General features: G+C 42.0%; 1 protein-coding gene across 2 annotated transcripts in view; it reads right to left on the bottom strand.

Annotated features, from left to right (window-relative positions):
- Nucleotides 1–23421, bottom strand: part of disp1 (dispatched homolog 1) — an 81501-nt gene that overhangs the window by 7618 nt on the left and 50462 nt on the right. The window contains exons 1-4 of one of the 2 annotated variants that reach the window (XM_084561018.1): nt 20744–20997; nt 14033–14765; nt 904–933; nt 162–285 (exon numbers count right to left, since the gene is read on the bottom strand). In XM_084561018.1, the coding sequence (XP_084417144.1) occupies nt 162–285; nt 904–933; nt 14033–14724 (846 nt within the window). In that variant the 5' untranslated portion in view covers nt 14725–14765; nt 20744–20997. Of the gene's footprint in view, nt 1–161; nt 286–903; nt 934–14032; nt 14766–20743; nt 20998–23421 lie in introns of those variants that run through there. The other variant, XM_084561019.1, reaches the window with a different exon arrangement.

Here is a 23421-nt window from a genome sequence, read left to right as displayed (position 1 = left end):
AATCTCTTCATCAAAAACTGAGTTCTCTTATATTTTTAAACAGCTTCAGGGTTAAAGGCTTTTTATTCTTATTGTTAAGTCCACAGATGAGACATCATCGGTACCCCAATGTGACAAAGGCTGGTTATCCAGAGAGGAGAGCATCATGGGTCTGTACTCACCAGCAGTGGGTCAGAGAAATCCGGCAGGTCAGGCATCAGGACCCCCACGAGGGCACAGACCACAATGAGGACTGTGCACACCCCCAGCACCACCACAGGCCAATCAGCTATCAGCTCGGCATAGCTGGGAACAACATGGAGACTTTAATACAATGACAGGAAAACTGATTATTCCACAAAAAATATGTCTCCACGTATATATTGAGAAAATACGAAATATTAACGTTCATTAGCCACCACAATAAAAATTGTAAGGAATATTGTGTTTTTTTTTTCACATCCCCTGTATACTTTCTATACAGTAAAGCCTTAGAGAGTATTTCAAATGATTATGTCCAAACTTATTTAAGAAGGCTGGGACATACGAAGAAATGGAACAGATCATGGTGAAGCATATTCTATCTTGTCATTGCTTAAGCCACTAGCTTGATTAGAAATAATGTTAGTCGGTTTCTAGAGGCCGAATTCCTTCCTAAATGCTGTGTAAATAGCTTAATCCTCGATCAAACAGTGTCCTGGGTTTTTCTGTAATGGACAGATGAGGGGATGCAAGTTGCTGGTTACCAGAGGCCAGGTACAGAGAGACACACACACAACTCCCATCAATGACTCACTACAGAGGAATGATGGCTCCACAAGACCAGTGATGGATGGATGGCAGGAATAAAAGGAGGAGAAGGAGGAGGAGAGCATTGCAATCCAGAACATCAACAGAGAAGAAAGTGTTTTTGGCAGGTCTTACCTTTTGGGGAATCGAAAAGGCCTTGCAGCTCTGAAAAACAACAAGAGGAAGATAAATCAGGTTTACATTTGACGTCAAAGCAACGGCCAATCAAAAACAGATTTCCAGAGACTTTTGAGCGATAGTGAACATATTTTCTTCATGATCAGCTGTCTTTTCTTTTTCCAGCCTGAGCACACACCTTGGGTACCGAACCACTGAAAACATTAAAGCTGACATGGCTGTCAAAACCACTTTCCATTGAACTCTGCTGCTTTTTTCAGATCCCTTTCTGATGTGATCATCAGGCTTACATGGCCTGTGTTTCTAATATACGCACGCAGAGATAACATAACAGATACCCACGGTAAAAAGGTTTACACTGCAGATTGACACAGACCTGAAAATTCCTGCCTGGCTCAAAGTCCTGAAGGATTTGTGTCTGAACCCAAACCATATCCGAGAAGGATATCAAATAAATGTTCCCAATAACTGTTTAACAACTTTTGTTAATCAAACTGAAAAGCTCAGGAACATACATGAGGAGGAGTGCACCGTGACCTTACGTTAGCCAAATGGATCTAGTCTGATAGTTCAAAACAAGAGTGTTAATACACACAAGATTTTTTTGGTAATTCTCCTAACACCTTTACAGTTACATATGCACACCAAGACATAATATCTGAGTGATTTAATTTTTTTTATGTAAAACATTCTGTAAGGCTTCCTGATACTGGGGAGGTTTGACCCAAACATACACACACACATCCACACGGCCGCTCAGGCCCTATCTGGAGTTCTCGTCAGCTCCTCCTGGGAGCGGTGGGAGTGTCCGGTATGCCGGGACACAAACACCCGGGGTTGAAGGGAAGAAGAGGAAGTAGGAGAATCAGATATGGCCCCCTGATCACAGCAGGGTTGCAGGGGATAAATGGCCTAGGCTAAAATGGTTCAGAGGAGACAGACACGTGTTTATGTGGAGAAAGTATGGAGGGTGGAGAGTGACAACATGACACTAAGCTTCCAAAACAAACCCAACATGGTGAGATTTGGACAAATCTCTGCTGATTCAGATCAAGCTCGTCATTACGCATCCTGTTGCTAAAGGAAGGTATATTCAGCAAGCAGGCTGAAAAGACACGTAGAGGAAAAAGTATGGTCGTGCAGTCGTTCATTCACTGTGACTCCATTAATAGCCAGAGATACTGCCCCTTGGAAACCTGGATCAGACCATTTTAGACAGTTTTGTCCAAAAAAGATAAATAGTATGCTTTAATAGCCCTACATAAAAGATCTGCACATCATAGATTAAATTCACATTCTGGCAGTAAAGACAGTAGCTTTGAGTTATTCCCCCCTCTAATGCCAAGGAAGAACAGGAAGAGAGTTCACCTTCTTCTACAGCCTTCATCAGGTCAATAACACACTGAACATTAGCGCTGTGATTTAAACAATATGGCCAGAGGGGCCAAAGAGTCTGTCGTCTATTTTGGCCTGTTCCGTCGCCAAAGTGAAATCTGCGGAATGTTGTAATTAGTGGTAATGGGAAGCACAAATGAACTTGAGCTAATAGTGAGGAATTTTACTCCACGGGGGTGGGTTGTAAGGAGGCAGTAAATCCTTTTAAAGTTTCACTGGGCACATTAATATGACAGCCAGATGTCAAGTGGCACAGGTTTTTAACACAATCTACCAACATCAATATGCTTTGACATAAACAGGGAATCGTTTTTTTGCCACTCTGGGGATACAGACCTGATATATAGGAAAATGTTACTTGATGAAATTATAGATCAGCATCTGTTTTTGAGTTGGAGACTTGTACTTGCAACAAAAACTTAAATTACTCCGTATCACAATAGTTTTTCCCTTTAACTTGCAAAGTGGCCTTTAACCGGGTTTAAACCAACAGTGTCAAATAAAAAACACATTTCTCCATCTTTATTTGAACTCGTGTCCAAGGGAAAATTCTGTATAGCCAATGCCATTTTTGCGCACCCTCTCTGGCTTTCCATGTATGGCCCTGAACTGCAGACATCAGGACAGAGATATGGCCCAAAATGGAGGAGTCGACTTATTGGAAATACTTGGAAGGGATTCATAAAAGCGCTGTCAGGCATATCTATTTGTCTGCTAAAAGTCTGCTTTGAATTGTGGTCTGCATCGCTCAAATCTGAATTCGTTTCAGCCAGCTGGAAAGATGCAGAGCATACCTGAGGACTTTTTAACGACAAAGAGGAGTCAGCCCAAGAATCCATCAAGTCAATAGCAATAATTTATCTCATTCTTATAAAACTCAAAAAGACGCTGAGCTGGCAAGCTGAGATCAATCACTGTCCCTGGGACTTTTATTTTCAGCTGAATCAGCCCGTAGTCTATCAAATAAACACAAATGAAACTAAGTATACTCCACCATTTCCATCACACCTTATGCACATGGAAATAAAAGACAGAGGTAAAGAAATCAGCAGAGACAGTTAGAGGTCAGAAACAGTTAGCTGGTGTTGACTAATGATCACAGAGGCTCTAAATTCTGCAAGATGACAACCAACCGTGTCGGGTTTCCGCCCCAACCCTCTAATCACTTCTACTCATGATGCCTCTTAAACTGCAGACTGTCTCTTGCTGTCCAACTTTCTATCCTTGTCTCTTTCGGTCTTCCCTCTCCCCTAGCTTTCTTTCCTTGGCTTCTGCCCCCTCACTTATTTTCTTTCCCTCTCCTCCGGCCCTGCGTAACCTTTCAGTGTTATTCTATTTACCAGGGGGAGAATGTTTCTGGATCACTGGGCTAATTAATAAGGTAAACACAGGCCGCCAGCCGCTCACTCAACACTGTGCTGACAGAAGAGAGAAACGGAGAAGCAGCTGGGGACTGGGTATGCTGAGGGTCTGCTGTACAGCCCTGCACACTGTGCAACCTTGGCTCTCCCAGACAGAAGTCAATGAATGAGATATGGTTAACTCTTTTAGTAAATCCGAATGCTGGTCCAAGAGCACACCATGGGAAATATATACTAGTACAGATTTAGGTCCAGGGTATGTGTGAAATTGACAATTTTAAAGAGTTTTTTTGATTATGTCCAAAAGCAAAGAAAGCGTTTACAGCTCTTCTGAATAACAATAATAGAAGGTTGGAGTGAAACCCCTGCCAATGAACCAATGAGGTACAAGATATGATGAGGCATTAATAGTATTGCACCTGACTTTGTGCCTTTCTCTGTCATTTAACACTGGAGTGGTATGTATAACGAAGCCTACATTGCAGAAAAAAAATCTAACCAAGATGTTCGACTGACCTGTGTGAAGAGTATGTGGGAGCAACAGCTTAACATTTAAACTTCAAACAACAAAAAAAAACATGAGAATTAAGAAATAAACATTGTCTAACATAAGATATTGAGGCGATGTTCGTATCTCCATGTGCATGTCAAGATACAGCAATGTGCATGTGTGGCGGGGGATGGCGGGGGGAGGGTTCAGAGGCGGCACAGAGGGGGTTGAAGGAATAGACGGGCGGGTAAATATTTCATGAACAAGGACTTCAAGTCGGAGCAAGAGCAATTACTGTCAACCATCAGAGTGCTGGGCCTGCCTCGCCCTGATTAGTGCCTCGATGGAACGCTGCACACAATTAGAGGCTCGACCTAGCCGTGAAATAGGTCCAGGCTACCAGCGCTCCATTCCAAATGACATCATGAGACTAGTTAGGCAGAAAAACACCGCCTAATAAGAAGGCCTGTGTGCATATATTTATACAAAGACTTTTGCGGCTTAAGCATATTACTCAGAGATATGAACACTCCCCAAAGACAGCCTGTGTGTATGCTTGGCTGACATTAATACAACTGTAAGTATCTAAAAAGCCCACAAGGGATAAGAAAGAAAACTACACTCGTGTTAACATGTCACTGAAGGGAGGCAGTCGAATAAATAATTATATCTTAACATCCACTGTTTAATTTTAGACAATAAAGTCTAAACAGGGCCTTTTAGGAAGCATATGAGAAGTGTGTTTTGTCTAACAAAAAGGCCTGAAAATGAATTAGAGTGAAATTAGAACAGCAGAGTATCTGTAAACAGATAATAAAATCGAAAAGTGTAAACTCTCTTAATGCCATTACTCAAGAGCGTCAAAGACATGCTGTTAAGTGGACACTTAACGAAGCCAAATGCCTTCAATATTTTTTCCAGAACAAAAAAGGTACACATCACATCTGAGGGCCAATGTCAGTGTTGATAATACGTTAGGAGAAACCTAGATGTTCTGAGGTACATTAGCTTCAGAAGTAACAAACCGTGATTCATAGGGCATCAAGTTTCTAACAGGGCTCCAATAAACACTGGAACAGGCCTGTGCTGTTTAAACATAGAGTTTAAATAGAGGTCAGGTGGGGACGCTCCCCTCATTATCACATGGAAAACACAACCAGACCATGGGTCAAAAATAATAATAATAATGATAAAAAAAAGTTCAGTAATAGTTATGCAGTGGACTTGAACATATTCCATTCAGTATGAAAGTTGGCATTTTCTTTTTAAATAAGTCAACCATGTCTAAACTGAATGCTATTATGAGAATAAAAACCACAAAATATGACATTCATTTTCATATTACAGGTTGTAGATTCATTTCCTGTCTGTGAACACACTGTTTTAATTGCTCCTCACGTTATTACATCTCCACTGCTAAAGAGTAAAAGCAGATGTGTGTTCATGTCTGCATGTGTGTATATGGGATTTTTTGGGATGACAGCTTCCACTGGTGAGCATGGCCTTTTCTGGCTGCACCTGCCATTCCCCTGAATTCTTGGAGGTGAAATATGGGCGCTCACAAATTCCAGGCATACAGGCAGGATTTGAGCGCTGTAGCCAATAGTTACAGGCTGTCAGCCGGAGTGACGTCTTTATTATGGCTGCTCCCCGACTCATCTTTATGCCTTTAAACTTAGAGGCCCAAAGCTGTACACATCCCAGGCCAGACCAGACTCAAGTAGAAGCTACAGGTCTTCCCAATCCTTGACAAGACCCGTTTTAAGTAGTCTCATTTTGGACGCTATGTGATTAAAAGCCATTAATAGCATAAAAAGCAAAGTAGTCCATAACTGTAGGGGCGCCAGAAGGAATCTTGGTTCCAGATAAATGAATGTGGCAGGGCTGAAAATCTGTATCCAGAAATCCTTGTTAACCTGCCAACCTAACAGTGCATGGTTGAGTGCAACTGTAAGAAGCCAACTTCAAGTGGATATGTGGGGTCAGGGAGAGCAGCAGGTTTCATCTACTGCTGCATCCTGCAACTTCCTACCAAAGGCATCAGTTTAGTAGCGCAGTGGTGTTGAGAAGCGTTTAGCAACATAAATTACAGTAGACATCTCTCAAGAAAGTTATTTGTCATTTTAGACCACAAGGTGAGATATGTGTCCAAAATGTTTAATTGCACCGTCAAATAAAAGAAAAGCATACAGATCTAGGGGAAAAAAATCATTCATTCAAATGAATCTTATAGAAACTACAGTGCAACAAAAGTTCCAATCTACTTCTACATGATCTAGCGTTGACTCCGACACTGCCCGTGGCTTTACTCTCTTTCTTTGATCTCATTCAGTTGTAGACAGGGTAGAAAAAAAGAAAAGAGACACATTGAGATTTTTTTTTCATTTTTCACTCTGCGCCTCTGTCCTGAATCACCTCTGTCTCTTATCACTCCACTGAACCACCCCATCAATCTATTTTTCTCTGTTGTTTTTTCTTTTGTTGCTGTCGCTTTGTGTCCGGGGACGTGCTCAAAGGTCACTGGCAGTTTGAGTCCCTTCACTTAGGCACTCTCTCAAGCAATCCCTCTTCTTATCACTTCCTAACCTTTATCGGGTGGATTGTTTTATACCTGATGTTTGGTTATGGAGCAGCATTGCGACAGATACTCAAAGTAGCCAATACGTGCTCCAGACTAAATGATCAATTGTAATTTACACAAAGATCAACTACTCTGTATCACAGACGTGGAACAAAGATGGCACTAGATGGGCCACAACTGAGGCCAAATCATAATGGCCGAGTCAAAATCTGTCCTCTCAAGACCCTCAGAGAGAGTCACTGTTTATGTTTGTGTGTTTGTGTGGGTGTCATAGGAAGGCAGGGTGTTGCAGTGGGGTGGGGAGGTTTGGAAAATTCCAAGCAAAAGTTTACAAAGTGTATGAGAGGAAACAGAATCAAAGAAAAAAAAGGTGGTTCATGAAAAACTTTGTCTGAAAGGGTTGTTGTGTGGTAAAACGTTATGTTTTAGATAAATGCACATTTGGTATGTATTGTATAGTATGCAACTTATACTATAAATATCATTACTATAAAAACTAAGAATTAGGTAGTTAATATAATAATTCAATATATGCTGCATCATATATGAATCTGGTATATATACTTAAAAAAAGACATTAGTTGTAACTCGAAGGGGAATCAGTCCTCAGCACTGCTCTTCTCCAGAAAATACACGCTATTTCCAAGGCAGATGATATGAATCCAACATTATGATTATACTACATTCAAGTGAATTGATCAAATTTGATTTATTGTCTAATTTATAATCTTAATTTTATCTCACCACTCTTTTCTGTTTTGAGACTCTCAATTACTAAGTGTGTGTAAAACATGGTCAGCTTTGCGACAGAAACAGTAAGCTCCTATTTGTACCTTAGCAAAACAAACAGAAAAACAAACTAGACAAATTATATCTTTTGATGAACTGCCTAGTAAATCAAGCTTTACCACCTCCAAGAATCTGTTAAAAACATCTGGAGATCCCGACCTCAGCATTTGGAGAACCAGCAGTTCACTGACTGGATGTCTGTTGCACTTTTTAATTGATTTACATGTGGTAGAGCTGGTTAGGTTATTTTAGACTGATGATAGTGATGATGTTTTTTTCCGTTCATTTGGAAGAAGAGTAAAGGCTTGTTCGCACATGTCAACTTTTTTCCCCGAATAGCCACAGCTCGTTTTATCTTCAAGCTCGCTGCAGCCACAACGACAAACAGCTCCTGTTTTGGAAAAATGCACTGGGCCTCGGCTCTCTTAAAGTCTGAGCAGAACACTTTCAGATTCAACATAAGCTTGATTTATTTTAGGGCTTAGAACCAAATAACTTTAGTTCTATAAACGATCAAAAAGTCAAATCAGGGAAGCTTCAGTCTTGGGCCATCCTAATGTATCATCAAACTGTTTGTGTTTTTTGTGCTTGAAGCCTGAAAATGTATGTGTTGGATTATAAATCAACAAAAACTGTTGTTAATGTGCACTAGTCAGTACAACCAGTGAGTAAGCCCTTGATCCAGCCTGTCTATACAGTACACCTCAAACAGATCATCAGAAATCCCTTTGCATTTTGCAGCAGTCTGGACACATAAAGAAGGTCAGTGTATTAACCAGCCAGCAAGTACAAACTATCTTTATCCAGTTAAGGCCTGGCTAGCTGCTCAGCCAACTTATGAGAAGTTATGACAACGCCATGCTCCCATCAGGCTTTCATCCTGCTTTACGGGACAGCATGGGCCTTTGATCTGGGATGGCTATCTTTATGGGCTTTGCCTCAAACTGGGGAAATACAAAAACTGATGGGGGGTACAGCAGCTTTTTTTTATGAGTGGGTTCTAGTTTACATAACATGTACATGCACGTACAGTATCAGCACAATACATGTTCCTACAGAGAAGCTCACGATGGTCCAATGATCAAAGTTTCTCAGAAGTAATCTGCCAAAAAATGTAGCAATATGTCAGCACAGGCAAGGAAGAAAAAGCCAGCAAACAGTGCACAAAGGTTTTGTAATCAACCATTAGGCCTCTAAGATTCACACAGTCCATTTGGGTGAGTGACACTGAATTCATAGACCACTTAAAACATGAGTGGTAAATGTGCAATACTGCTGAATATTAATGATATATGAAATAGTTACATATCCTTTTTCGCAGGAAGAACAAACTTAACACAGGACGGCCTTTGCAACAAGATGATGATTCAAGATGAACACACCTTAAACTCAACAACGGACGTTAACAAATGCAACGTTCTGTCATGACACTTGCAGTCCCCTGCATAGACCTTAAACTTCCCAAGAACCTCACAAAACTAGTATCCTGTTGCAAGGAAGAACAGGTGAAAATCTTTAAAAACGAGAACCTAAAGTCTCATAGCTGCCGACCAAAACCATTTACGAGGTGTAATAAAATTAGGAGGTTTTACTAAGTACCAACATGCACGGAGCCTAAATGTTTGCTTCAGACCATGGATAACAGCCAGTGTTTTACTCGCTTAGCTATTCAGAGTTACAGAATTATTACAGTTGAGCAGCATTGGTTGATTGGAAAGAATGTATCTGTATGCAGTGTCTTTGGGTTAAGTTAAAGCCACTGGGTTAGTGAGCTGTTAAATACATAGATTCATTATACCGTTCATAGGTTGAGCCCATAAGAAGGCCAGGGAACAAAGCATGTGTAGCTGCCATTACATCAGTCTGTCTAATCAGCTTGCCACTGTTACATTAATAATGTTGTTTGTTTCTTTTTACATTGTTGCCACAGACCACAGTGATCATACACAGTTCCACAGTCTTCAAACTGTGATCTGAGCACATGTTAACTCTCAGAACACACATTTGTGCATAAAATCTCAGCAGCAGAGTAGCCTATAAAATAAAGACTTTCTCAAAACATCGAGTAGAGGGAGAACAATGACACACTCACGCTGGACAACATTAAAATCCCTAACTAGTAAAGAACATGTAAAAATCTATACTTTCAATCTCCCACAGAAGCAAAGACACTTTAAATCTACGAAGCAAAAACCACCACACTCCTCTCTTACTTCCCCGGCTTAAACCAATGCACTGCATGTTATTTTGGAAAAAAAAGTCCCCCTAAATTTGTAGTGAAAATGTCTGCATGTGTCATGCATATATCATGGGATAACGTTGTAGTCCTATGTCCTCTTATAGTACAGAGAGGATTAGACATGCAGGATGTCAGTAAATCTCCCCATCCATCACAGAGCCTTCACACAACCCACAAAATATGCACATAGTGTACGTGCAGACATACAACTCATTTTCGCTGAGTTTAATAACTGAACTGCAGAGAATAAAAGTATCTAGGAAAGACTGAAGGCTTTCAACAGTCGACAAAGCTCAGCAATGCGTCCACCCCGAAGGCCTTGCAAACAGTTGTTATTCTTGATAATAAAGTCCCTTCAAGCGGACGCCCTAAAGTGCAGAGCACACAGATCACTTTCAGCCAAACCCTTGCTGGTTGAGGCTTGCAGCTGTCCGACAGGAAGGAAAAGATAGAGGGAGACAAAAGAACAGAGGTAGGAGAGAAGGAATATAACTGGAGCTTGATAACCGCAAAGAAATAAACAGCTCACCATTCTTCGGTGACATTTGATCCCCCAGAAATGTGTGATAACTCAGCTGGTAAAAAAATGACTCGTGACAAACTGCTCTGCACTTTGAAGCTGTCATGTTTTTACACAGTTTTCCCCGTGTGTCATAGCAACCAAACCACCTGACACACACAAATACCACAAAATTGAAACTTGCTCAAGATAATAAAAGCTGACCTTTCCAGAAATGGTGTCGGAGGGAGTGAGAGAGGAATTTTTGTTATCTGACAAGGCATGAATCTGAACCAAGCTCATGGTTGCCATAAACAACGAGAGCTGATGCGGGAGGAATCGGTAAAGAGGGCAGAAACATTTAACTCCGGGAGAGCAGAGTGTGAGTGGGGAAAGGTTAACTACTCTACGTGACCCTGGATGCCTGAGTGTCAGTGAGCTGTTTGGTGGCTGTTGCAGGGTCATCGGTGCAGGTAGAAGCAGGTTAGCTGAACTTCAGGAGCCCTGAAGCTACACACAATACATTTTATTCACTCTGGACTGCATCTTCTACAGCTGTAGTCTAAGTGTGCATACTTAACTCCAGATCAATTGAATGCTTAGGAACCTGCACTTAATCCTATTAGGCGATTCTCACTGGCCAATGCTGGGTGCTAAATGCAACTGTTCAACAACAACTAGCTCTTCCCCAGTGTTGAAACACAGAGGGTACAAGCTACAAAGATACAGGCAGTAGGGGAATTGGTGTTCAACCATTTCCGTATTTTTGTGGCTCAAAGGGTTAAACCTGAAGCCTTTCACCCTGCTGGCACACGCTGTGAGTAGACATCCGAAGGACACAGTTTCCATCCGATCTTAAATAATACACATAAAATGGCTGTGATATATAATCTTGCAGCGGAGACACAAATATGTTCCTAATGTTTTTAACAGACCCAGAGGGAGAGAGAGAGAGAGAGAGAGAGAAAAAAAAAGTTCAACGATGGATGGGTGAATCCGTTTCTCTGCCATTCTGCAAAACTGCTGAGTTGTGCTTTCGACCTTTCCAAAGATTTGCTTTATTTCATACACGGATAAAGACCTGAAGCCTTTTGATCGTTCTCAAAATAGAAACATTATTAGGGAACAAACCGGGGGCTAATCTTGGTAAATGGATTAATGTTTGTGAAGCCGAGAACAGGGGCATAAAAATCCCCTGTTGTGAAACGCGCATAAAAAGGTCTCCCTAAAGAGCTAATGTTACAACTTATCAGTGTGGGTGTGTGTGTGTGTGAGTGAGTGAGACGCAAGTGTGCTGTGATCACAGACGTAATCCCTCGGCTAATCTGGCAGATCACAGCCTTGAGGCAGATCAAACTGATATGTGACACCATCTTGTCTGGCTCCATACCCTCAAATTAGCCAGGGTATTAGGAATATATAGTAGTTCGGTGTATGTGCGAGTGTGAGTTATACTACCACTGAACTCCAGCAGCCCTTCGAACAGGGGTGGGTGACTGGAGTATAAGGGAGACAATGTCTGAGGGTTTTTGTTAGCGTCTGGGTACAGGGAAAAACTACACAACTGAGACAGGTATATCATTTCCTATGTCTAATCTCACCATCTGATGGGCTCAAACACAAAACAGCACTGTACAGGAAAGGGCGGGGGGAGTTGGGGATGCAGTTTTGGAACAGGCCCAGGCCCTGTAATTCAAACCTGTCATCTGTGAACAAGAGGGACCTGTTTGGTAAATAAGAGAGTGGTTCAACATTAGAGACGCATACGTCCCACGCCACATCTGCTCTCCATTCTGATGTGGAACGAGAGACGGGGGAGGGAGGGACAGGCGGGGAGGAGGGGAAACTATGGCAGAAGGAGAGTGTTAATAGAGTGAGAGAAAAACTGAGAAAGAAAAAAAAAAAAAATGAAAGTAACAGAAAGTGGGGAGGGGGGAAAAGAAACCGCAGAGGACGGTGGATGCATCTAGATGCCTGCAACACAATCCCATTTTGCTTCCCTCTGCCCACCCAGGGTTTAATGTGTACACACCAGGTTGTGGCTACACAAACCTCATCTTTCAACGCCACCCACAATGACTCTCTTTCTAATGAAACTTATAAGGTCTAATTTTATTTGAGTGAGGAAAATTCCATGTTGAGAAGTAAGAAGAAATAAAGTCTAACGCAAATCAGATTCCCCACAACGATGTGCTACCATAAAAAGGGGCTCACAAATAATTCACCTCCTAGGAAGATAGTAAATATAGGATTATGCAAATGGTTGTGTGAGGCATTAAATGGTTGCAGTTTCAAATGTGGTGCATGGCCTGCGGTTTCTGAGTAAAAGGGAGAGCAGAAACTCACTAAATATGGATCAGCTGAGGAAGGTTTTGCCAACGAATGATTTCGTCTTCAACCAGAGAAGGCCTGGTCACCACGTGTCTAGATACAGCGCATGTGTGTGCCTGCGTGCTGCCTCCTTTAAATTAAAGAGGACCTACCAGGCTTTTCCCTTATTTCTGTGATATGGTTAATGTTACAGTGGTGGATGTTAAAAGTTTTAATAATAAGGTAAACTTATGTAAAATTGATCACTGTGGCCAAAAAGCTTGAGCTTCAGACTGCTCTGAACACCTTTTCCAGCATCATTAGCTCGGAGCAGATCTCCTAATATGATCATCCGAAGTCTTCATAGGCAAGTCTCGGCAACCGTCTTGGCAACGCTCCCAGGCAGTTATTTCAGGCTAACACGACCAGGTCCTATCAAAATGAATGTGAGGGAGCCAAAGCTGCAACTTCAATAGTTACTGGGTAAATGACATTTACAGAAAGCTTTTCTTTGCCCACCAGTTATTCTACAACTCTGCATCACTCCAGAGTGCTGTGACGTGACCACCGCCAATGGATCATCCAACCAGAGCACTTGAACAAATCCTCTACCATGTCATGTGTGCAGTAAGTACTTACACTTACACTTACTGTTTGAAATATACACCTGCTCCTATCACCATACATTAGAAAAGTAGACAATATAATAGAGAGCAAAATTATTGAGCTTAAGGGAACATTTCAGTCCAGTTGCTGTCAAAGAATAATGAACTCAAGTTATTTGTGTTCAGTTTCCATAAATTTGGTTTAGAGCTGGGTATTGTATTTCCATACATTGACTATGTAATGTTAAGAAATGTACCACTTTTAAAACTGAAAGTAGTTCTTAGATTCTTCTTAGTCTAGACGGATCTTAATTCAGTTAGAATAATTTTCTTTCCATCTTCATATTTCAAAACAAACAAACAAATACTTGAGATGAGGTGCAAGCAGCCCAACGGCAGACTTTGACTAGTTTTCTTTCCTTCCTTGTTTTGTGTTATATAACCACTGGCGGTGACATCGCGTGATGGACCTCCATTTGGAAAAAGTTTTGGTAAAAAATAACCCCTTTTGCTGCTTCAAAGTATTGGTCTCTAACAGCCATAACCACCTCCTACTGGATTCCAGGCTAACATGATCTTTGGTTGTGATATGGTACTCAGCACTGGGAAACAAGCAGACAGTTTGGGGGGAGGGTGACTAAAAATAGCAAAGCAACACCAATTTGTATGCTTCCTCCAGACACGAGACAAAAGAAATTCAATAAAAGCAACACAATAATCTTCTCAACCAACTTAGCTGACTATTTAAAATCAATGCAACACCAGGATACTAAGATCAGGATTTGGTAAAACCTAGGATCTAATCTTGTATGGAAAAAATAAATAAAAAATCACTTAAACATCTTTTTCTGACATACCCGATCCTAGGTGCATGTGTCTGACTCTGGAGGTGCTCTTGCCAGCGCTGGTGATGGTGGTGATGGAGAGAGAGAGGTGAGGATGGGTGAGGAGGATGGGGATGTGGATGACAGTACGTGCAGGCAGAGAGGCAGCACGGGCAAGATGAAGCGGTCCCAGTGTGGGGAACGGAGCCGGGTCCCGAGCCTGTTTTGCCGGGTTTCTGGAAGAGTGGGCACTCCTGCTGTCCACAGGGGCAGCACAGCGTGGAGTGGAAGTGACAGTGCTGGCAGCAGAGCGGTGGTTGCTGGTGAGGAGGAGGAGAGGAGGGGGACGGGGACAGGGTGGAGGGAAGGTGGTGTCGGGCCAGCCTTTGGGAGTCTGTGACAGCAGGGGAGGAAGAGGCAGCCGATGAAGGGGGAAGATTCCTCAGGGAACCGTTCAGTTTGACCACGCCACCGTTCTGGCTCGGCCTGTTCGCTCTCTGGATAACATGCGACCTCTGCTGCAGTTTGGATGCCGCATTCTTAACTGTAGCATCTTCATCTCCTTCTGCGGGGAGGCAGTCACTACTAGAGGCAGCTGTGAGAGGGTCCTGCCCACTGCTGACTGGTGAACAGGTGCTTGGGGGCGCATTTCCGTTGGCACTGAGGGGATGGTGGCCTCCGTTGCTGAGGGCCAGAGGGTCGCAGCTTGCATCACTCAGGGCCATGGTCCTTTCCCAGAGGGCCTCGTACCGACACCGTCACTCCTCTGTGGAAGAAGAGAAAAAAGTTCAGGCTCCTGCTTCCTTTCCCAGCAATGAATTAAAGATGTTACAGTACTGTTGTATTTCTTTATTATAAAGCACAAACTGTTAATTGCAGATGTTGCAGGTATAAGTCGGTTTAATACTAAACTACGGCTGGCAGTCCATTAAATATGAAGCTACACAGACTAACTTCTCAAACTGAAGTTAAAAATAAATCCTTTGTGGTTTGATTAATCCCCATAAAACCAAAGAGTAAACAAGACAAGTTGTGCTGTACACAGAGTAATGTGCTGGATTATTTCTTGGCCGGGAGCAGTGACTTTCTGGAGTCTTGTCGCAACAGAGAAAAACGACTCGAGGAAATCACCATACTTCTGCAAAAAATAGTACCAAACATAAACCACAGATTGATTCTCATGCTTTGGTGTTTGCATGAATTACAGAAATTAGTATTAACGTGTCAATTAATGAGCTCTGGAGCGATCCTACATGTGTTTTTTTTTGTTTTTTTTTTAATACACCCAGGCTCCCTGTTCTCTCGTTTCCTGTCCTTATGCTTAAGTAAACTAATTATCTCCGGATGGCTGCTTGACAGACATTAGCCTGATGTTGAATTCTGAATTCTGATCAAATGGTCAAATATGTTTCTGGTTCTGTATCGGTTACTGGGCAGGAACAGAACTCTTGATTTGAAGCAAATGAAGATTTGTCCCACTCTTTATGTATGCCTCTGAAAAACTGCCATATCAAAAAGAATATTCATTCATTCATTCATCTTCTGTAACCGCTTGTTCTATTAAGGGTCGTGGGGGGGCTGTAGCCTATCCCAGCTGTCACTGGGCGAGAGGCGGGGTACACCCTGGACAACCATTCACACTCACACCTACGGCCAATTTAGAATCACCAATTAACCTAATGTCTTTGGACGGCGGGAGGAAGCCGGAGTACCCGGAAAGAACCTACGCAGACAGAGGGAGAACATGCTCCACTCCACGCAGAAAGGCCCCAGTCAACCCGGATTCAAACCCAGAACCTTCTTGCTGTGAGGCATCAGTGCTAACCACTAAAAGCTGTGCAAGGAAGCAGAACAGGCAGGAAAGAGACAAAGAAAGAAAAAATTGTATATGTCCTCAACTTTTTGTGTTTCTGGAGTAGAGGTGGAGAAGGTACAGGAGGACTGAATCGCTCACAGTTAACATGCTGTGCAAATGTAAGTTCTCTTCATCTAGTATGCATATAAAAGAGCTGAGATTCAATCTAATACAACAAGCTTGTCTGTTTTTAGACTGAACAATCTCTTAAAAAACCCCAAACAACCAATCCTCAGCGTGCCAGCAGAGGAAAGAGAGGGAACGGAGAATGTAGGAGGAAAATGAGAGGGCTCAGAACAGTGTTCCAGTAGAACCGTATAATCAGCAAAAATAACTGTGGAAACACTAATGACATTACATATGCAGAAACATTTACACAAAAGTTGGCCTACTTCTCTAGAAGTAGCATTGTCTTATGCAATGTCAACACATGACTTGGAGATTAATATGTGTTGTGCATTGTTCTCTTCTGCAGTAAACTGAAGCTTCACGAAATGTCTGTTGTTAGAGAGTAAAACATTCACTTTACCAATCAAGCTTAATATGTATCAACAAGGCTCACATTCTTTGTAACGTGAAGACCAGAGGGACATTGAACATATAGGATCTACAAGTCAGAGTTCAAGGAGATGATTTAAAAAGCGATCGAGCCATCAGTGAAAATGCTCGGGCTGTCATGGAAATCAGCCTAACAAGCAAACAAACAAACTGCAGTGTGATGAAGTTAAAAGAGAGATGTGTTTTTGATAATCGGTCAATCACCACTGATACATACTTGGCGAACTGAAGTGAAATTTTATGTCCTTAAACTGGAGTCACAACAGTCACATCAAATACGGGCCGTTTCAGATCAATATGATTTACAGAGCGTGAACTGGCACTGTTCGTGTGGATTACAAAGAAAGAGACGCTCTTCATTCGGAGGTTAAGAAAGAAAAAAAAAAAGGTTCCAGCAGAACGAGAAAAAACAGAAGGTTCACGTTATGCTACAGACACAGCCCCTATGTTTCAGCTTAAATTACAAAATACTCACAGGAGGCCGCACAGTGAAAATGTGATTCTGTGGTTGTTTCAGCATGGCAGAACGGGGACAGGGGGATAAGACGTGTCCGCAATTTTGTGGCGGGATAGGCCTGGCACACTTGGACGGCAGCTGTGTTTCACAGGTAATGCAAGGTCGGAGTTGTGATGTTGGATCTGAGCCCAAGCTCCAGAAACATGACGTGAGCCTGGATGAAATAATTGTACTACTAGCTTTAGTGTGAGTGTGTGTGCAAAGTGTTTGAGAGAGGCAGAAACAGAACAGAAACATTAGCGCTGATAAGTAGAAAACTAATTGCAACCATTATTCTTTACAAGTAAGTATTTTTTTGTTGACATTTAATTACAATTAAATCGTTATTGATCATAAAAAGGAACTGCAGATACTGGTGCTGAGCCTCACAAACGGCTGACATTAAAACATGCGATCTAAAGACGGAGCTGTTCGACTCGCAGTGCTTCAACGTCCGCATGAACGTGTGACTGGAGCGGCCCAGGCGAGGAGTGACATGCATTCAAAACGTAGAAATAATTGTAGTTTTGGCAAGAGACACAGGCCATCCTCTACACTTTCTTTCCCTATTTTCTGTCCAGTTCTACTATCCATATCAATTACCAGAAAAAAATAAAATAAAATATATATATATATATAAATAAATTGCCTAAGGAAGCATTTTGAATAATTTTTCTGTCTTTAAATGGTTGTGCCTGACAGTCAGAATTTCACAAAATACAGAAACATAAAACACCAAATTCTCATATCTCAAAAAGTTAAATAATTGTTAGTTTTGCCTGATTTAACTTTAACAATTTCTGATTGACTAGTTGTTGTAGATAACTAAGATAAGATGTGAAGTAAGTGTAGAGCAAAACAACACTTACATTTTCAATATCTATCAAATGTTACACTTCAGTTTCAACGGTGAAGAACTTTTAAACATGTCATATCTGGGAGCGTGCCAGGCCTGATTGTGAATAATTCACTCAGGATGCGTGAAGAAAGAGCCAAAAATCTGTTATCTGCGATTCCATCAAGAGATAAAAAACCTGAACTAGAGTCTGATGACGTGGAAAGCATTTCAGATGCGGCAGACCTAAACTGATTGCTGTAGTGCTTTGATAATGCACCCACATCCCGTGAAATATGATTACTTTGTAGTGTCAAAATACCATTCAGTATCCCTGAAGCCACTTCCAAACTACTCAGATGTCCCTTATTTGTTAAATGTAAAGATATCTCTTTAGTTTAGGCTAAGATCATCTAAACTCCTGATGTGTGTGCTATGAGTTTTTACCTTAACTATTTACTTGAACCTTCCAAGAAACCTGTGCAGACACACTCAGTCATTCACTCACGGGATTTCATTTCACTCAAACCTTGACCCCAGGAAATATTTCACTGCAAAATGGATGTGCTTGCACCTGAGTGCCAGGCGATACACACACGCCTGTTTTTGCCATCCAATAGTGAGCGCAAGACATGCTGCGTATGTGACCAATGCGCTCTGTGACACCTCAGCAAGAGTGAGTGGCGAAACATGAGCATGACAGCCACGACGGGTCAGGGGTGACTGGGAGGACGGGGCTGGGGAAAGGGGAGGAGAGGAAGAATAACTCCGAAGCTCGGAGAGCTCAGAATAGCTAGAGTGCTGAGGGAAACCCAGATGAAGTCATTAGTCTGGCTCCCACAGCTGTCAAAAGCCTGTAATTACTTAAAAAGGGTGCGTGGAAGCAAGAGAGACTAAAGGAGATTAGATTTAAAAAATATTCTTGAGTATACAAGAATATATCTCCATGCTACATTACACTAAATATGTAAACAAGTGCACCGTCTGCATCTGAAGGAATTTAGCTTGAGCTTTGCGTGTGTGCACATGGGACTGTGTGTGTACCGAAGCAGAGCGTTGACAGGCAGGTGAGACATCTAGGGCAGACTGTGCGGACACAAGCAGGGTCTTGTGTCTCTCTTCAAAATAAAAGCCGACAGCTGGACCGAGCTGCGCCATGAACAACTGGAAGAAAGGCTTCAGAAATGCTTCGATAGCTGCTGTTCGGATTAAATACGTTATGCGCTGCAGAAAGCGCAGCATGGCATTAAGCGTAACAGAAAAGGAGAAGGCAATGCGGGCGACAAAGCAAATGATAAAATAGCAGTTTAGAAAGAGGGGAAGGAAAGTTGAGAATCTTCTATCTTTAAGAAATTAAGGTAAGATAGATAAACTCAGCCTCACACTATAATGGATGCAAACTCTTTGGTAGACTAAATGTACAGTTGTTCTTTGAAAGTGAGAACAAAACCAAGCGGCCTTGAATCCGAAACCATCAATCCTGCTTAATCCAACATGTCAAACTCTGGCAAAGTGTCATTTCCCCCCTCATTTTCACCATAAAACCTGAAGCTTTAAGGGATTACATCGACCAAAAGGGATAAAGCTACTAACAGCCCCCCCTTCAATCCCCACAGGTCCTTGGTCAAAACAATCATTTAGTGAACTGAACTTAAACAAAAAAGGTAGACTAGCACCCAATGTGTACAAGGATTCCCAGCGCGAGTGGCTTGGAATAACGCAGGTGATGACAAAGTGTTTCTTCTGCCGTGTTTCATGTGAAGTTTATGATTATGGGGTGAGAGCGAAAAAGAGACCTTGGGCGACAGGCGGCTACACAGCACAAGGCATCCTGCGCCCCTTTAATTAACGCTAATAGGCACCTATTACCAGGAATCAGTCAAGAGACGGTTAATAACAACACAGCTTCTAATAATAATAATAATAATAACATCGACAGCAGGCAGTCGTCCCTGCTAGGTGCACGCATCCTCGACGTGGCTTTAAGGCGCATATTCTTTGACTTGTTTCTGGTTGTCAGGAGAGATTTTGGACGTATCGACCCCCAGGGCACTAACTTACAGCTGGGCTGCTAAGCACGGGGGTTGGATGATTGTCAAAATAAACTAGGACGTTTTGATCATTCCATCAAATGGTTTAAACAATAATTAGAATGATAAATGAATTGATGAAGTTAAGAGGGGACTTTTAATCATTAGCAAAATACATTTTTTGTTCTATTGTATAACTGAACATATAATGGTTAAAAATAGTATGCGTGTGCATCCAATGCTAAAAATTAATTGACGTTATTAATTAGTACAGTACATTATATAAATGTATAACACATTGTTATAATATATGAGGTTAAACTAGTACATAAAAGCAAAAACTTCCCTCAGTATTTCCATCTGTGTCAACCAGACGAAAACGAATGAATTTATTCCTCCAGCGGATTCTGGGATGGAGTGGATGGTAAATTTTGGGTACTTTTTAAGAGCTGAGATACAAAGAATAAACATCACGGTAACTATTGTACGTCAAATTCAAGTTGCCCCATTTTGGGGTTAATCTGTGAGCAATAAGGGAGGATGAGCACAAACAAGCTCATGACAGCTCCAACCTTCTGAGGGCGAAGACATCAATTAATACTTTACTGGAGGAACGTTTTCTCATGTTGACTTAAGTCAGAGCCGATCTGCTATACAGTGAAAACAATGAGATAGTTATTAACATCAGATGTATACAGAAAATGCTGAAGGGAAACTCTGCTGCAAGCCAAACCTCTTGGACAGACACGCTGACGCTCAACAAGGCAGACGCATGGATCCAAACTGAACACAAGACGCAATTCATATTTTTTCACTACTTCTGGGAACATTAACAAACAACGCGGCTGAAATTTACATAGGGTCTCGTCTAAAAAAAAAAAAAAAAGGTCACAGAAGTCCAAAGAATCAGTATGAACAGGACTGCAGAGAAGAACTTAGTGAAGAGTGGCTAATGGTCGTTGTGTCCTACCGTGTTTTTGTGTCTCCCGGTGCTTAGCGATTGTTATCGCCGGTGGGAGCAGCAGCACGCGGCGCTTCGTAACCACCAAAAGAAGAAGAAAAAAAAGCCTGCTCCGTTTTCCTTTTTTTTTTTTTTTTTTAAAGAATTATCCGCAAGCGTCCTTAAACAAACAATACAACCCGAAAAGGCAGCAACAAGTCTCGAGGAAGGCGGACTGTTTCTCGTGGGAGTGTGTCCTGCCAGAATGACAAACAGCTACACACATACACACAAGCCCCGGCTCTCTGCTCTCTCCGGTGGGGACGCAGGAGGCAGGGGGCAGGAGGCGGTGGGCTGGGACTGCGCCGAGGAGCACTGATAGGACGGTCACACCGTCTGCTTTAACCCGCTCACTGCCGCACCGCTGGCACGCGCCACCGCAGGCACGGCTCATGCGCGTTGTCGCAAGATTCTAGAGAACTTAAAAATGGTTGCCCGAGGCGACAGATACAGTAGCACGAAAAAGACAAATACAACATGTAAAGAAACGCTAGAAAAGACATGTGGAGCAAGCCTTAGCAGGGGGGCGAGCTTGCAATTTGCAAATAGTAATGCAAAGTTCCGTGGAAATGAGCAGTTTAAAACTAAATGTATTTTCAAACATCAGAACTACAGGTAACTACGGAAGCGGCTTAGGGACACTGTAAACAACAAAAGTCAAACCCCCAATTTTTAATAGTGTCCCTAATCCTCTTCCGTATGCAACAGTGACCCTGTACAGTGGGTTGGTTTTACAGATGTGCTACCAGCCTAGCTTATATGGGGGACATAAATAAATAAATGAATAAATGAAGGTCAATATAACCTTTTTAATAAGCCCTTGGTTAAAGGTTAAATCTTGACTTGAAAAAGCAGTTTCACTGGATAATGTCGAAGTTAGCTAGCAGTGTGATGACATGTTTTACGAGACGGTTATTAAATGGCCAAAGTATGCTTTCACCAACTCTTCTTCCACAGACAGTAAACAGCCTCTAATTATCTGAAATCCTACCACATAATTCCTTAATAAGGGCACTCCCATTCTTGACGCATCGGTTTACTTAAATTATAGATTACTCTTCAGATGTGTTGGCTGCTTCTAGGTTTAGTTTAATAACTACTTTTAAATACTCTCTTTTCTCTCTCTCTCTCTCCCCACCCACGGCTACAAAAGCCCTGGGTAAGTGTTGTTGCACTACAACCTCACAGGGAAGGAGATTAATACATCTCCGACTTAGTATTTATTACTTTACAATATTCTGATCCAGGTTAAGGACATAGATTTTATAGTTTAAGTTGACATTTATCACATCATTAACTAAAGGAATGCAACTTGCTGGGAAAATGTAGACAAAAACTAACAGTATAAAATAGTAACCAGTTCCCGTGTTTACTTGTTAGGTATTTTTGTGGCTTGAAATACAAAATATTCGTCAAATGATAAATTTGCTCTTTTTGTTATGAGGAGCAATGTAGTTTAGACGGAAACCACTTTGATTAAACAGTTATGAAAAAGATAATTTATTTCAGAGGTGAAGAAGTGAATGGTGCACGCAAACCTTGCAAAGTGAGGACGTATGCTCAATACAATTTCTGTTTTTATTTAAAACTGCATTTGTCACACACAAATTGAAAGCTCATGCTGGGCAACGTGCAGAAATCAAATTCGAATGAATCAGCGCTCGTCATCTTAGTCCGTTAGTTTCATCGAGGACTAAAAGATGCCTCGTCTCTCCCAAATTGGAAAGACATTTTGCTCACAAACAACTGATTCTTCTCAGCGGGGAGGGAAGGTTTATCACAGGGAATGCTGGGAAGGCAGAGGGCCGTACCTGGCTTTAATTTCAGCTGTCCACCAGAATTAGGACACAGTTCATGTAGCAAGCTGTAATCATCTGCAGTAGTGAGGCGCTTGTTCACAGCTGGCCCCGAGGCCAGTCAAAGCCAAAGCCATTCAGTGCTTTGTAGTCGTCTCTAATAATAATAACCTGGCACTAATAAGCTGTATAGAGTTCACTCTATTCTATTGTGCTTCTATTTTCCCTGAAAACAAAGAATGTTTTGCTTTTGTCTGCCTGCATTTGTGATATTATTTCACAAAACCGAATTTGACCATTTATATAACCGGCTCTGGCTGATTGATTTCACAATTATATTGTTACTGAGGAACCAGCAAACTGAAGCAGCCTCATTTTCAGGCTCCAAGACAACATCTTTTGTTTTCAGGCCCCAAACATACTTCATAACATGCCGCAGAGACTCAGAGCCAGCTCCCCGAGGGTTCAGCAGTAAGGGAGCTGCCTGTGAAGTACTACACGGACCATCACCGGCCAACTGGTGGTGGTGATGCAGTCAGCAGACGGTCAGGTCTGAACAATGACGCCAACTCAAACGCCACTGTGCAGATTTTCACCTCGACAAAGATCTGCGTTCAGTTGATATGTGGTGTTAAAATGCATAGTAGAAGCTGGGGTTAAGTTCAGACAGCAAGGGCTAAGGTCTGCCCGCATGGAGCTCAACGAATACTACATCAAAGACCGCACTGTACCAGGAAGGACTGAGGCCCTGGTGAAGGCATAACGGCCCCTGAGAAGACTGCACACAACTCATCAAAGTGACAGGTTTAGCGGACAAAAAAAAAAAAAAAAAAAAAAAGAGGGAGAGGGGAG

This window comes from Chelon labrosus (genome assembly GCF_963514085.1).
Source record: "Chelon labrosus genome assembly, chromosome: 14".
Classification (NCBI taxonomy): Eukaryota; Metazoa; Chordata; class Actinopteri; order Mugiliformes; family Mugilidae; genus Chelon; species Chelon labrosus.
Note: the sequence above shows the minus strand (reverse complement) of the source record. Positions and strands in the feature narration are given on the sequence as shown.